The sequence below is a fragment of the Manacus candei genome, unplaced genomic scaffold (assembly GCF_025592945.1).
Source record: "Manacus candei isolate 608988 ecotype Guabito, Panama unplaced genomic scaffold, ASM2559294v1 h1tg000014l, whole genome shotgun sequence".
NCBI classification, from domain to species: domain Eukaryota; kingdom Metazoa; phylum Chordata; class Aves; order Passeriformes; family Pipridae; genus Manacus; species Manacus candei.
Window position 1 is genome coordinate 77830311 of NW_026138062.1, and position 12946 is coordinate 77843256.

General features: G+C 62.0%; 1 protein-coding gene across 2 annotated transcripts in view; it reads left to right on the forward strand.

Moving 5' to 3' along the window:
* PDE2A (phosphodiesterase 2A) overlaps positions 1-12946 on the forward strand; it is a 38900-nt gene that overhangs the window by 9556 nt on the left and 16398 nt on the right. Inside the window, exon 2 of one of the 2 annotated variants that reach the window (XM_051779393.1) lies at positions 7550-7601. In XM_051779393.1, the coding sequence (XP_051635353.1) occupies positions 7550-7601 (52 nt within the window). Of the gene's footprint in view, positions 1-7549; positions 7602-8369; positions 8435-12946 lie in introns of those variants that run through there. The other variant, XM_051779394.1, reaches the window with a different exon arrangement.

Genomic DNA, 12946 nt, shown 5'->3' on the forward strand with positions numbered 1-12946 from the left:
GCGTTTCTACACAAATAAAACATTTGGCACAGTTAATTCCAAGGCTGCAGCTCCAAACACAGGGCTTCCTGCCCCCCCGCAGTGGTGGCAGGGGGACTGGCAGAGAGTGGGGTTCTCACCTCCCTGCAGGAACATCGTCCCAGTCCCAGCCAGAGCCCGAGCCTGAGCCCCCATTTCCTCCTGGAGTCCCCTGCCCTGGTTTGGTGGGGACAGCTGTGCTGTCAGACACAAGGATTGCTGGGACACAGTGCTGGGATTGTTGGGACACAGCCTGGGGTTTGATGGGGCTTGGTGGGACACAGCACTTGGTTTGTTGGGAAGTGGCCTGGAATTGCTGGACCACCGTACTGGGCTTCCTGGGATGCATCATTGAGATTGTTGGGATGCAGCACTGTGCTTGCTGGGCCGTGCCACTGGACTTGCTGGGACACTGTACTGGGCTCAGTGGGAAACAGCACTGGGATTTCTGGGATGCAGCAAACCCAGTGGTTTGTTGGGACACAGGACTGGGCTTGCTGGGATGCAGCTCTGGGGTTGCTAAGATGTAGAGCAGGGCTTGCTGGGACACAGCACTAGATTTGCTGGAACACAGCGCTGGGTTTGCTGGGACACAGCACTGGGTTTGCTGGGACACAGTACTGGGTTTGCTGGAACACAGTACTGGGTTTGCTGGGACACAGCACTGGGTTTGCTGGGACACACCACTGGGTTTGCTGGGACACAGCTGGAGCCCAGCCTGTGCAGCTGTGCCAGTGGGCGCTCGCCCCAGCTGGACAATGGGCACTGCGGATCCAGCCTCTCCATCCCATCCCAGAACCTCCCACAGAGCTGCCCCCAGGGTGCTCCTCCCTCCCAATATCCAGAGACCCTACCCCCCAAAGGCTCCCCAACCCCCCATAGCAGCCCCCCAGTGCCCCCCAGGCTCTCAGGAGTCTTTGGATGGAGGCTGGAGCCGGCGGCAGCGTCCTGGCCCTTCGCCGGAAAGATGCCAGGAAGAATTGGGAAAATGGCCGGTGCTCATTTGCTAAATGCCCTTTTCATTTAAAAAAACAGAAGAAAAGGGGAAAAAAAATAATTCCATTTTTCTCCTGCTGAAAATGAAAGTGATTATGTAACGAGCAATAAATTACGGAGAGGAATGAGTCATTGGAGCAAATCCCGAGAAAGGCACATGGTATTTTTAGCTCCAACACCCCGCGCTGTACCCGGCATTAACCCTTGCAGAGCTTGGCCCCCTCCCCTTTCAACCTGCCCCCAGGGTGACCTCCCCCCTCAGCGGTGCCACATTGGGTTCTGTGAGGATTTTGTCCCTGTGACATATTCCCAAGGTAGGATGGAAATGATGGAATCTGTGGGTCCCCCATCCCACAGCCCTCCTTTGGTGGGATGCTCATGGGTGGTCCAGGGGATACTGCTCACCCTAGATCCATGTTCCCATCTTGGGATGAGCCCCTGCTCCGCTTCCCCTCAGCTCGTTCCTACCGAGATAATTAATCCTGATCCCTTCCCAAGACCCTGGGCACCACTGTTGTTTCACAGCCAAAGAGCCTGAAGAATTAATTTGGAAATAAAAGCGAGGAACAAATTAATTGGAGGAGAACCAGCTAGGGAGCAAATGAGTGCTCCTGGCTTAATCCAGGTTAAATTGGGGAGTGATTGCTTCGTTAACAACAGAGATAATGAGGGAGGGTTGGAGCAGGCAGGTGCCAGGTGAGACAGTGGCAGAAAGCACCCAGATGCCACGGGATGCCCATGGAGAGCTGTCCTGAATGGGAGAGAAAATCCTGGGGACACCGGTGAGAAGCTGGAAGAGGGATGTGGAAGGGAGGCTCAGAGCATCCTGGGACTGGGGCTCAGATTGTCCCAGGATCAGCACTCAGAGCATCCCTGGGGGCTCGGAGCGTCCCTGGGGTCAGGGCTGGGAACATCCCTTTCTTAAGTGATGTTATCATTCATGCCTGCTTTTGAGAATCCTATGGGATCAGGTATCAGCATGGGGACAGGGACCCCATTCCTTGTGTACCAAAGTTCTCTGGAGCCTCAAAGCTGGTGGGAACCAGGCCTGCTTCTCTGCCCCTGCACAGAGCCCTGGGTGCTCATGGTGGCACCTCATTCCACTCTCTTCTGGAAGCAAAACCACCCCCAAAGGAGGGGCCAAGGAGAGTGGCAGGGACAAGCAGGAGCTGGTGACCCAGTCCCCGTGTCCTGCAGCTGGAGCTGGGTCAGCTCAGAGTGATGGAGGCAGCGCCAGCAGATGTCACCTCCTCATCTTTTATTTGATCCGGCAATAAATTCCTGTTCTCCATATGCCTGGACTGAGCTGGGATCCTCCTTAGTGCCACTGGGACAGCTGGAACTGTGGCGTGGCTGGGGGCTGCTGTCCCCCAGTACCTGCTGTCCCCCAGGCACATGCTGTCCCTCCTCCTGCTGCGTGCTCTCACTCCAGCATGTGCTGTCCCCAAAATCCGTGTGTCCCTCCAGACACATCCTGTCCCTCCAGGCAACTTCTATCCTTACAGGCATGTGCTGTCCCTTGTCAAACACGCTGTCCCTGTGCACACGTGCTGTCCTTTCAGGCACCTGCTGTCCCTCAAGACACGCTGTCCCCAGGTGTGTAGTGTCCTTCCAGGCACAGGATGTCCCCCAGATGCACGCTGTCCCCAAGGATGTCACCTGTCCCATTGGACTCGTGCTGTCCCCCTGGATGCAGGTTGTCCCTCTGGACACGTGCTGTCCTCCTGGATTCAGGCTGTTCCCATGGACACACACTGTCCCTCTAGACACACGCTGTCCCCATGGATACATGCTGTCCCTCTAGACACACGCTGTCCCCATGGATACGTTGTGTCCCTCTGGATTCAGCTTGTCCCCATGGACACATGCTAACCTCCTGGATGCAGGCTGTCTCCAGGATGTCCTGTGTCCTTCACCCCTGTGAGGGTGCAGTGGGGGTGTGCTCTGTCCCTGCACACACAGGACACTCTCTCAGGACAGGCTGTGTGACCCTGGGGATGAAGGCCCACAAGCCAGGCTGGAGGTGCCAATGGCCACCACGGCCAGAGCTTGTCCGTGGGGACTGGCCAAGCCAGCTGGGAAAGCAGCTGAGGAATGGGGGGAGAGGTGTGGAGACTGAGCCAAGAGCCATCTCAGCCTGGCAGGGAGCTGGCTGCCCTGGTGGGACCAGCAGGGCTCTACCATCACACTCATCCCCCTAATTAGCCCCGTGGGGTGTGGGGGCTGCTGCTGGACCCCGGCCCCTGCCGTGCTCTGAACTGTCTCCATAGAGACCCTCCAAGGGCTTCATCACTTATTCATCAGTGGTATCACTCGATCAGCTGGGCCCTTCCTCATCCCTTCCTCATCCCTTTGTTATCCCACTCCAAATCCAGTGATAGCCTGAGCCCTGGGCCTGCTGCCACCAGGTCTCTGCAGCTGGCACCTCTGGGGACCGTCCCCTCTGAGGGGCTGGTGCCAGGACACCCCCAGCCCTGCCCAGCCTGAGATCGTTCCAGGCTCTGGCTCCTGTGGTGGATCAAGGGATCCACCTTGATCCTGGATCCCACCCTGCAGGGGTGTTAGGGCTGTCTGTGGTGCACACACATATGCACACACACACACATATGCACACACACACACATGTGCACACACACACACATGTGCACACACACAAACACACACATGTGCACACCTATTGACAGCTGCAGGCACAGCTCCTCCTTGCTCCCATGCATTCTCAACTCTCCCGCTGCTCCCAGTAGATCCATGCCATAGACCTGCCTGGTCCCATGGAACCTCCCAGCACCTCCAGCCTTGTGGTTGGCATAGCCTGGGTGAAGGATGCTGCAGCATTCCCTGCTCCATAGCTGCATTCCCTGCCCCGCGGCATTCCCTACCCCACAGCCACACGGCATTCCCTGCTCCACAGCCACACGGCATTCCCTACCCCACAGCCACACGGCATTCCCTGCCCCGCAGCATTCCCTACCCCACAGCCACACGGCATTCCCTGCCCCGCAGCATTCCCTACCCCACAGCCACACGGCATTCCCTGCCCCGCAGCCACACGGCATTCCCTGCCCCGCAGCATTCCCTGCCCCACAGCCACACGGTGTTCCCTGCCCCACAGCACTCCCTGCCCTGTCTGGACACCAAAGCCCTCTGGGGGGGGTGGCTGCATCCCAGGCTCTGGGTGGGATTTATCCATGGGGAAACCACCGAGCAGTAAATGGGATATCGATCGGGTGCCATTGTGAGGATTAGTGCCGAGCGGAAGAGCAGATGGATTGATTTCTGATGGGATTTAGGGCTGTCAGTGTAGTGTATCCCGGATTAGCAGCTCTGGAGGAGTAACACACCAATTCATCCATGGATCCAGCAGCTCCACTGGTGGCTGCATCCCTCAGGCTCGGCCGAGTCCCAGTGCCCTCCGTCCCACGGGCAGAGCCCGCAGCCCCAGACACCCCTGTGCCAGCTGCACTGGTCACCACTGGAGGACAGGGATGCCCTGGAAGGTGGCACAGCCCTGTGCTTCCCCAGAGCCAGGATCCAGCCCTGGGTCTGTCCTGGTGCCACGGTTTACTGGAGCATCGCTGATCCGACGTGACTCACAGCAGCCATGCTCCCCTCCCCTCCCAGTGCCCCCGGTGTCCCCACGGATGCTGCTCTGGGAACAGATTGCTGCAGTTACCCCTCCTGAGAGTGATCCCAAAGAGGGCTAGGGATGGGGAGAAATGGGATTTTGGGATTACACAGGGTGTGAAGGCCCATCTTGGTGCCTTAGCCCCCTCAAAATCCTTCCACTTTGACGGTTTGACACCATTTAGTGCCAGCACCCCCCAGGGAAAAGCTGGAGTGTGTTTATTCCGGTGTCTCTGGTGTGGAATATTCCATTTCCATGGAATAAGTGTTAATATTTACTTGCCTGTGTGAACTTTGCTCCCTCTGATGCCATCAGACACCCTCCAGCTGGGATGCGGGGTGGCTGCTCCCCAAGGGCCTGGGGAGAGGCAGGATGCACAGCGCTGATTGATCCAACCCGGGTTGGGAACAGGGAAAAACCACAGGGAGGATGGAAATGTGGGAAGCCCAACTGGGAAGCCCCCACTGCTGCCTCTCCCCACCACCCACGGTTATTTCCCAGCAGCTCTGGGACCGGGTTCTGGGGCTGAGTGTGTCCATCTGAGTGTTGTGACATTCCCATCCAAGGGATGCCATTCCTGGGGCACACAGAAGAGCCAGGGAGGAGCTCGTAATTACACCGAGTCATTGACAAGCCAGCTGGGAGATGAGCAACGGTGCATGGATGCAATGGGGTGCTGCAGCACATGTCCCTGCCCCACTGTGTCCCTGCCCCACTGTGTCCCTGCCCCACTGTGTCCCTGCTCCCCTGTGTCCCACTCCCCTGTCCCCAGACCCCTTTGTCTCTGCACCCCTGTGTCCCATCCCTTGCACCCCTGAGCAAGCAGTTGGGGACAGGGATGCAGGGACAGCCCTGCACTGTGTCCTTGTGCCCAGCAATAGCTCTGTGTCCCCCGGGCTGTGACCTGCCCTGTGGGTGGCTCTGTGACAGGGATGTGCCAGGCTTGGCACGGATCCTGCCAGCACCCAGCTCCTCGAGGTGTTTCCACTGCCAGCCCCGCAAGGAATCTGCAATTCCCACTGGGCATCTGCTTCATTCATGGAGCCCAGGACCCACATCTGTGCCGGCAGGACCTGTCCGGGCTGGGTGACACTTGGTCCCTGCAGCAGGGTGTCCCCAGAGCTGGGGACCCCATGCCTTGATCTTGGGGACACAGTGGCTCTGGTGCTGGCCTAGTCAGGGCCGTGGGCACAGTGAGACGCTGTCCTGGAGGGTCTCTGATTCGGGGTGAGGAGCCCGTGATGCTGTGCCACCCCGGGAAGAGGTACCTGTCGCCCTGGGTCACCCCCGGGGGCAGGAGGACCTCTGAGGCCGGGGGGGCTGCGGGAGAGTGCCCGGGATCAGCCCCCTGGAGTGGCCCCGGTGGCTCTGGCCACTAGATGGCCCCGCGGCTCCACCGGCCACCCTGACCCTCCTCCGGGACGGGCCCCCCTGTCCCGGCATCCCTGGGGTCGGGCTGCAGGAAGTGGGGTGCGGGGAGTGGGATGCGGGTTGCAACATGCAGGGCGTCCCAAACCCTCCCCTGCTCGGCCCGCGCCTCGAGGTGGCATTTCACTGCGAAATGGTGCGACGGGGGCTGAGCCCTGACGAGCCACCAGCGAATCCCCAGAGCACCTTGTCCCCGAAGAGCACCAGGGACACGGGAGTGCCTGGGGACACACACTCCCGAGATGAGGAAGAAGAGCAGGAGTCTTTCCTCCCCCTCTGCCCTGAGGAGGAGAATGAGGACGGATGGAGGTTGTCGCGCTGCCGGTGTCCCTCTCACCGCGTGGCATGTGGCCACCGTGTCACGGCCGAGCACCTCGATCCTCCATGTGGGTTCCTCGGGGCCGTTGGGGTGGGGGCAGAACCCCAAAATCCTTGTGCTTGTCCCTGGGAGAGGGTGGGAGCCGTGATGGGGGTGGTCATTCCTCAGCGAAGGCGGTGCGGTTACATGGGAGGGTGGGAGTGAACAGACCCTATGAAGGTCTCCAACATGGGGGTCTCTCCCTGTCCAAGCGAGGGGTGCTGGGTAGGACACCTCCGGTATCCCACGGGATGGGAGGCAGGGGAGCCCTTCTGTACTAAGCTCTGCATCAGAGTTACCCCAGGGCCGGGGATGGGGTGAGATTTCAGTGCCCCACCATGGAGGAGGAGGGGAGGACCCCCCAACTCAAATGTGAGGTGCAGCCCTTAAGTGTGTGGGGGTCACTTTATCTGGAGACTGCACGGGGGGTGGGGGGAGATTGGCAGGTGACCCCTGCCCAAGAAGGGAGCAGGGGCAGGGGGGTGGCCCGAGCCTCACGAGAGGAGGGTTTAACAAGGAGGACGAGTGTTCCCCCAGACGCCAGAGCCGTGGGGGCACAGCCGGTGCCTGCGCAATGGGAGAGCACTGCCAGCCCCCACGGCCCGAGCAGGGCCACCCGAACTGGGCAGTGATGCCCTGACTCTCTCCCCACTTGGGGACCCTGGCACCACCCCGGGATCCCCCGTCGCCCTTCTCACACTGGGACTCCCACCCCTCTCCATGCCGGGGAGTGATGTCCCCACCCCCTCTCCACATCGGGACCCTCAACCCCATCCCACACACGCACTGGGACCCTCACGCCGACCCCCTCCCCACAGCGGGGAGTGATGCCCTGATCCCCTGTCCGCATCGGCACCACCACCTCGACCCCCGTCCCACACCGGGGACCCTCACCCCACGTTGGATAGTGACGCCCCGACCCCCTCCCGACCCCACGCCCCCCGCCCATCCCCGCCCCTCAGGACCCCGCGCAGCAGGTGCGGGCCGTGTCGTGTCGGGGCGTGTCGCGGCGGGGCGTGTCGCGGCGGGGCGTGCCCACAGCCCCCGGGCGGTGCGGGGGCGCGGGGCCGGGATGGTGCCGGGATGGTGCCGCGGCTCCTCACCGCGCTCCTTCGCTTTTTCAGCCGCGGGTTCCTGCGGGCGGGGGACGCCGCGCCCGGCCCCGAGGCGCTACAGGTAGGGATGGCGGGACCTCCACCGCGAGGGACCCCCGCACCCCTCTCCCACTCGGGACCCTTCTCTTTCCCGCCGGGATCTCCATCCCCGAGCACCTCCCCTCCCATTCGGGACACCCATCCCACCGTCTCCCGTTCCACCCCGGACCCCCAACCTCCTTCCCCTCCCACCCGGGATTCCCGACCCTCCTTCCCTCCTATCCAGGACCCCCACTCGCCTCCCCTCCTACGCGGGACTCCCACCCCAACCACCTCCCCTCGCAACCACGACACGCGACCCACCTCCCCTCCCACCCAGGACCCCCATCCCACCCGCCTCCCCTCCCACTCGGTCCCGGGGGTGCGGGGAGTCCCGGTGTTCATGCTGGGGGGCGGGATTAGGAGCCGGGGCTCCCGGCCCGCCGTGCTCGGTGCTGCATGGGGCAGGGGGCTGATGGGACTGGGGGTTGCGGGACCCCCCACCCCTTTCTCGCGCCGGCGCGGGGGGGAGGTGGGTTTCCCGAACACAACACACTTGCACCCGCTTATCTCCCCCTTTTCTGTGAGGGGCTGTGAACCCCACCGGGAGAGCCCGACGGGGAAACTGAGGCACGGATGGGGCTCCCGGGATGGGGGGCGGCGGTGCTGTTTTGTGGGCCCCCCCCGGGCTTGGGGACACGCTGAGCTCCACGCAGGAAGGAGGCGGCGTTGGGGGGGAGATGCAGATCCCGGCGGGATCCCGGGAGGAAATGGGCTGGACCGGGGGGGGGCCGGTCCCGGTCCCGGGGGGGCCCCCACGCCCTCCCGCAGCCGCGCCAGGAGCTGGGCCGCGCCATGGGGACTCTCCAGGACACCGTGAGCCACCCCGGGGAAGGGGGCACCCAGGAGGTCCCGGGGGGGTCGGTGGTCTCGGGGCTGGGGGTCCCTTGTGTGCTGGGGGTCTGGGGGTGTGATGTGCTTAGGAATGTCCGGGAGTCCCGTGTGTCTGGGGGCTTTGAGTCCCCACTTCCCTGTGTCCCCTCGCTCTGCTGGCAGTGGGAGCCCCACGATCTCGGCTCTGTTCCACCCGGCGGCCAGCCCTCGGGGTGGGGGGTGCTGGGAAGGAGGCAGCCCCTTCAGCACCCCCAGCAGGACCCTGCCCTGAGCCCCCCACCCTCCTTGGACCAGCTGCACGTTCTGGGGAGGTGGAGGCTGAGTCCCAGTACGTGGGTGGAAAAACACTTGGTCGTCAGTGCTCCCGCGCCTTTGAGCACACCCAAATTTGGGGAGGGGGTGGCTTGGGGGGGGTTCTCTCCCTCTTGTGACCGCCTCTTCAGCTGGATGGATCCCTGACCTGTGTGCTGACGGTTTTGGGTGTAAGAGCCGTGGCCTTGGTCCCCTTGGGGGTACAGCTGCTTGGGGCAAATGGGGGGGCTCCGGGGGGCTCCAGGGGGCTGTGAGTTCAAGGCCGGAGAGAGGACCCATGCTGGGAAATGAAGGGAAGGAAACGCTCTTCGGGAAAGAGCTGAAAGCTGCTGACGGAGGGAAAGGAGCTGAGCGGGGCCGGTGTGTCCTGCAGGGGGGCACTGAGCCCCCGCGAATGGGCAGGTGAAGACTTGAGGGCACCAGAGCTGCCATGCAGTGTGGGGACGGGACGTGAGAGACGGGGATGGGTCCTGCCGACCTGCCCCCCTCCAGCACATCCCAGCCCGAGGTGGGTGAGGGACAGCTCACGCCCCACAAAATACCTCAGGCGCAGGATCCCCGCGCCCGTTGGGGTCCTGGGTGCTGGCTGCATCTGGAATCTCCATTCCCGAGCCTTGCGGGGGCGTGGCATGTAGGGCTTGAGGGGTTACTACCCCCTAACACCGGCCCCCTCCTCCCGACCACCCTGCGGTGGGGTGAGGCTGAAGATGTCTGTTCCTCCTCTCCCTCCCTGCCTCCAGCCCCAATGCAATTACCCGCGGACTGAATCATGAATCAAACCCTAATTGATACGTGTTCGCAGCCGGGTGGAGCAGGAGGGGTTGGGGGCCCCCGCTGTTCCCAAGGGTCGGGGGACAGGGGGAGGGCACTGTTCCCCGTGGCTGCGGGGGCTGCGCTGGGGCACCTTTGCCCACCCGGATCAGGGTGTCCCGGCCGGCACCGCGGGGCTGCCCCTGCCTCAGTCTCCCCCGCGTGGAACCGGCCGCGTTCGGGGGCCGGGACCCTCCGGGGGCAGTGAGGAGACGCGTGTGCGGGCGTTTGTCCCTGCGCTTCCTCCGGCGGACACAAACACATCAGCAGGGCAATAAAGGGGAGGAAAGGGCCGCGGCGGCTTCTTTCCGTGACGTGGGGCAGGGCTGGCTTCCTCCCCCACCCAGCAGGGCCGGGGGGGCACAGCGAGACCCCCAGACCGGGGTGGGTGGGTGTGCCCCAGTATTTCCCAGCCTGGTGGTCCCCTCGGGCCAAAGGTTTTTTTCTAAGGAGTGACAGCTCATGGGTGTGGAATCAGCCTGTGCCAGAATTGCAGTGCCCTGCTGCTGATTTCTGGGGGGCAGTGGGGTTTGGTATATAAGTCCCATGCTCTCATGCCCCATGGCATCACCCGGGAATGGGGATCTGGGGTAGGGGTACCCCGCTGCACCCCGAGCAGAGGGAGCTGGGATGGGGGTGTTCCTGCTGCACCCCGAGTAGAGGGAGCTGGGATAGGGGTGTTCCTGCTGCACCCTGGGCAGGGGGAGCTGGGATGGGGGTGTTCCTGATGCACCCCGAGCAGAAGGAGCTGGGATGGGGGTGTTCCTGCTGCACCCTGAGCAGAGGGAGCTGGGATGGGGGTGTTCCTGCTGCACCCTGGGCAGAGGGAGCTGGGATCAGTATGCTCCTGCTGCACCCCATCAAGATGGCATAGTGGCATCTCCCCCAGACTGTGACAGGCCCTGTGGGTGACCTTGGCTTTTTGGAGCCCAGCTGTGACATTTGGCAGGGAGGTGATAGGCTGGGATCCCCTGCAGGGCTGAGTCTGGGGGGGCCCCTCTGGGAGCCAAGTCCATAAATTTGGGGACTGGGCTGGGATCTTTGCAGCTGAATCTGATTGCATCCCTACCATGGCTACCCCATGGATATGGGGACCTGCCTGTATGTGGGGTGCATGTGGGGTGGGAAATGCCAGGGAGCAACGCTGGCTCCTGAGTGTCCCTCTTCCTGCTGCAGGAGAGGAGATCCTCTCCGGCTGCTTCCAGCCTGGCTTTGATGGGTGCAGGATGCCTGGCAGCTTTGGGTGCCCTGGACATGGCTTTGGGACCCCCCATAGACGAGGAGGGCTGGAGGCCAAACCCCTGGCTGGGTTCTGACCCATTAAACACCAGCACTGTGATCCTTTCCCCATATAACAGGCTTTGGGCTTCTCCTGGCTGTGCCTCAGTTTCCCCATCCGAGTAGTGAGACCCCCTGTGATTCCTAGACCCCTCCCTGGCAGCCAAGAGCTGGATCCCATCATCACACCCTCACAGACATGGAAAATAAGAGCGGTCCCCGTACGGAGAGAGCAGAGCCCCAGGGGGAGGCAGCTCTGCCAGCCCCCCACGCCCTGCTCCAGAGTGCTGCCCCAAATCGAATTCCTCCCCAGCTGCAGATGGCTGGCAATTCAATTTTCCCAGATCCCATCAGAGGCTGATAAATGAGGTCCCTAATCACTGTGCAGATCCCATTAGCGCCAGCCGTGCCAGGAGGGGTTGCAGGGATGGATGTGGGAATGCCGCATTCCCCTTCCTGTCCCACTGCTCCCCGTTCCCCCTGCAAGGGACCTGGGTGTCCCTGACCCCATGAGCCCCACTCTGGCTGCACCTCCAGAGCTTTGCCATGATGCTCCCAAGCAGAGCCAGGCCCGGAGAGCCCTGGCATGGCTAATCCACCAGGAAACATCTAGGAAAGTCCTGGAAACCTGGCTGGGAGGTGCTGGTGGCCAGTGGGGATGGGAAGGGGACCGTATGCCAGGGAAATCTTTCCAGGAATGCCATGTCCCAAGGATGCACATCATGCCAGTTGCCTCCTAGCACTCCTGGCAGTGCCAGCACCCAAGGCTTGGTGCCAGCTGGGTGCTGGGATGTCTGTGTCCTTCCAGGCGAAGGTATCCTCGTACCAGGGATGCTCCTAACCATGGAGCAGTTTTCCTGTGGCTGCCACAGGACACCCTCTGCTCGCCATGGCTTAGGGACAGGTGACACAGGGCTGAGTGGTGTCCCTGTCTCCCTCCACACCGTGGGACATGGGTTAGGGACAAGTGACAGTGAGACCCCCAGTGCTCGCCACCTCCCTTCTTAGAACAGTGAACTAATTAGGGACAAAGCAGTGACAGATCATTAGCCAGTGCTGGCTGTTCCAAGAAGGCCACGATGTTCTGGGGACGGAAATCCTTGAGGAGAGCGGCTGCAGTCCCTGTTTGTCCTGCCTGACAAAGGGACATCAACAGGAAGCAACCTTGACTCTGGCCCCATTCCCTCGACCACGGGGGGCTGGGCTGGGATGTGGGGGGATGGATTAGGAGCACCCCAAGGGCTAAGGGGGTGGCAGAGGTTGGGAAATTTGCTTGGATCAGTAAAAAGTCCCGCTCAGAACGTGCAGGGTCTGTGGGGAGCAGTGTCTGCCTGGTTCTGGGCTGTGGAAATTCCACCTGCAAAGGGTCTGTGCAAGTGCCCTGTGCAGCGTGAGCATGACAGGCCCTGGTGAGGCTGATGCATGGGTGAGGAGGAGGATGGGGTGAGGGTTGCCCTGAGCTCTGGGGAGATGCTGGGCTCAGCATGGCTCATCCCACCTGTACCCAACTCCAGAGCCACCCCGAGAAGGTCTTGCATGGCTGTGACCCTCTGCAGGTGGGGACACCGAGGCAGGGAACCTCCACAGACATGGAAACTGAGGCAGGCATGGGCATGCAGGGCCCCTTTTGTGCTTTTTTGGGGTGGCTGATTCCACGGGTTTGCATCCTCCAGCCCTGGGAAACCTCAGCACGGATTGCTGGGTGCCAGGGTGGTTCTGTGCCAGGCTCCTGCACCCCAGCCCCTGCTCCCCACCCATCTGTTGCCAGGACCCCAGGCAAACGACCATGGGGAGACGAGAGATCCCAGAAGTGTTTCCTTCCCGTTTGCCCTCATTATCCCCCTGGAAAAGATGAGGTAATTAAGGAGCTACCGTGGGTTACAGGTTGTTGCTGCCTGATTAGATTAAAGCAATGTAATTTGGGACTGAGAACGGGGCTGGGAGGAGATGGATGGATGGCTTCCCGGCCGGAGTTGGGCAGAGCTGCCAGCCCTCACCTCCATCCATCCCTCCATCCGTCTCTCCATGCTCTGCTGCCATGGACCTTGCCCCAGGGATGCTGCTGCAGGGGGATGAGGGATACTGCCTCTGCTT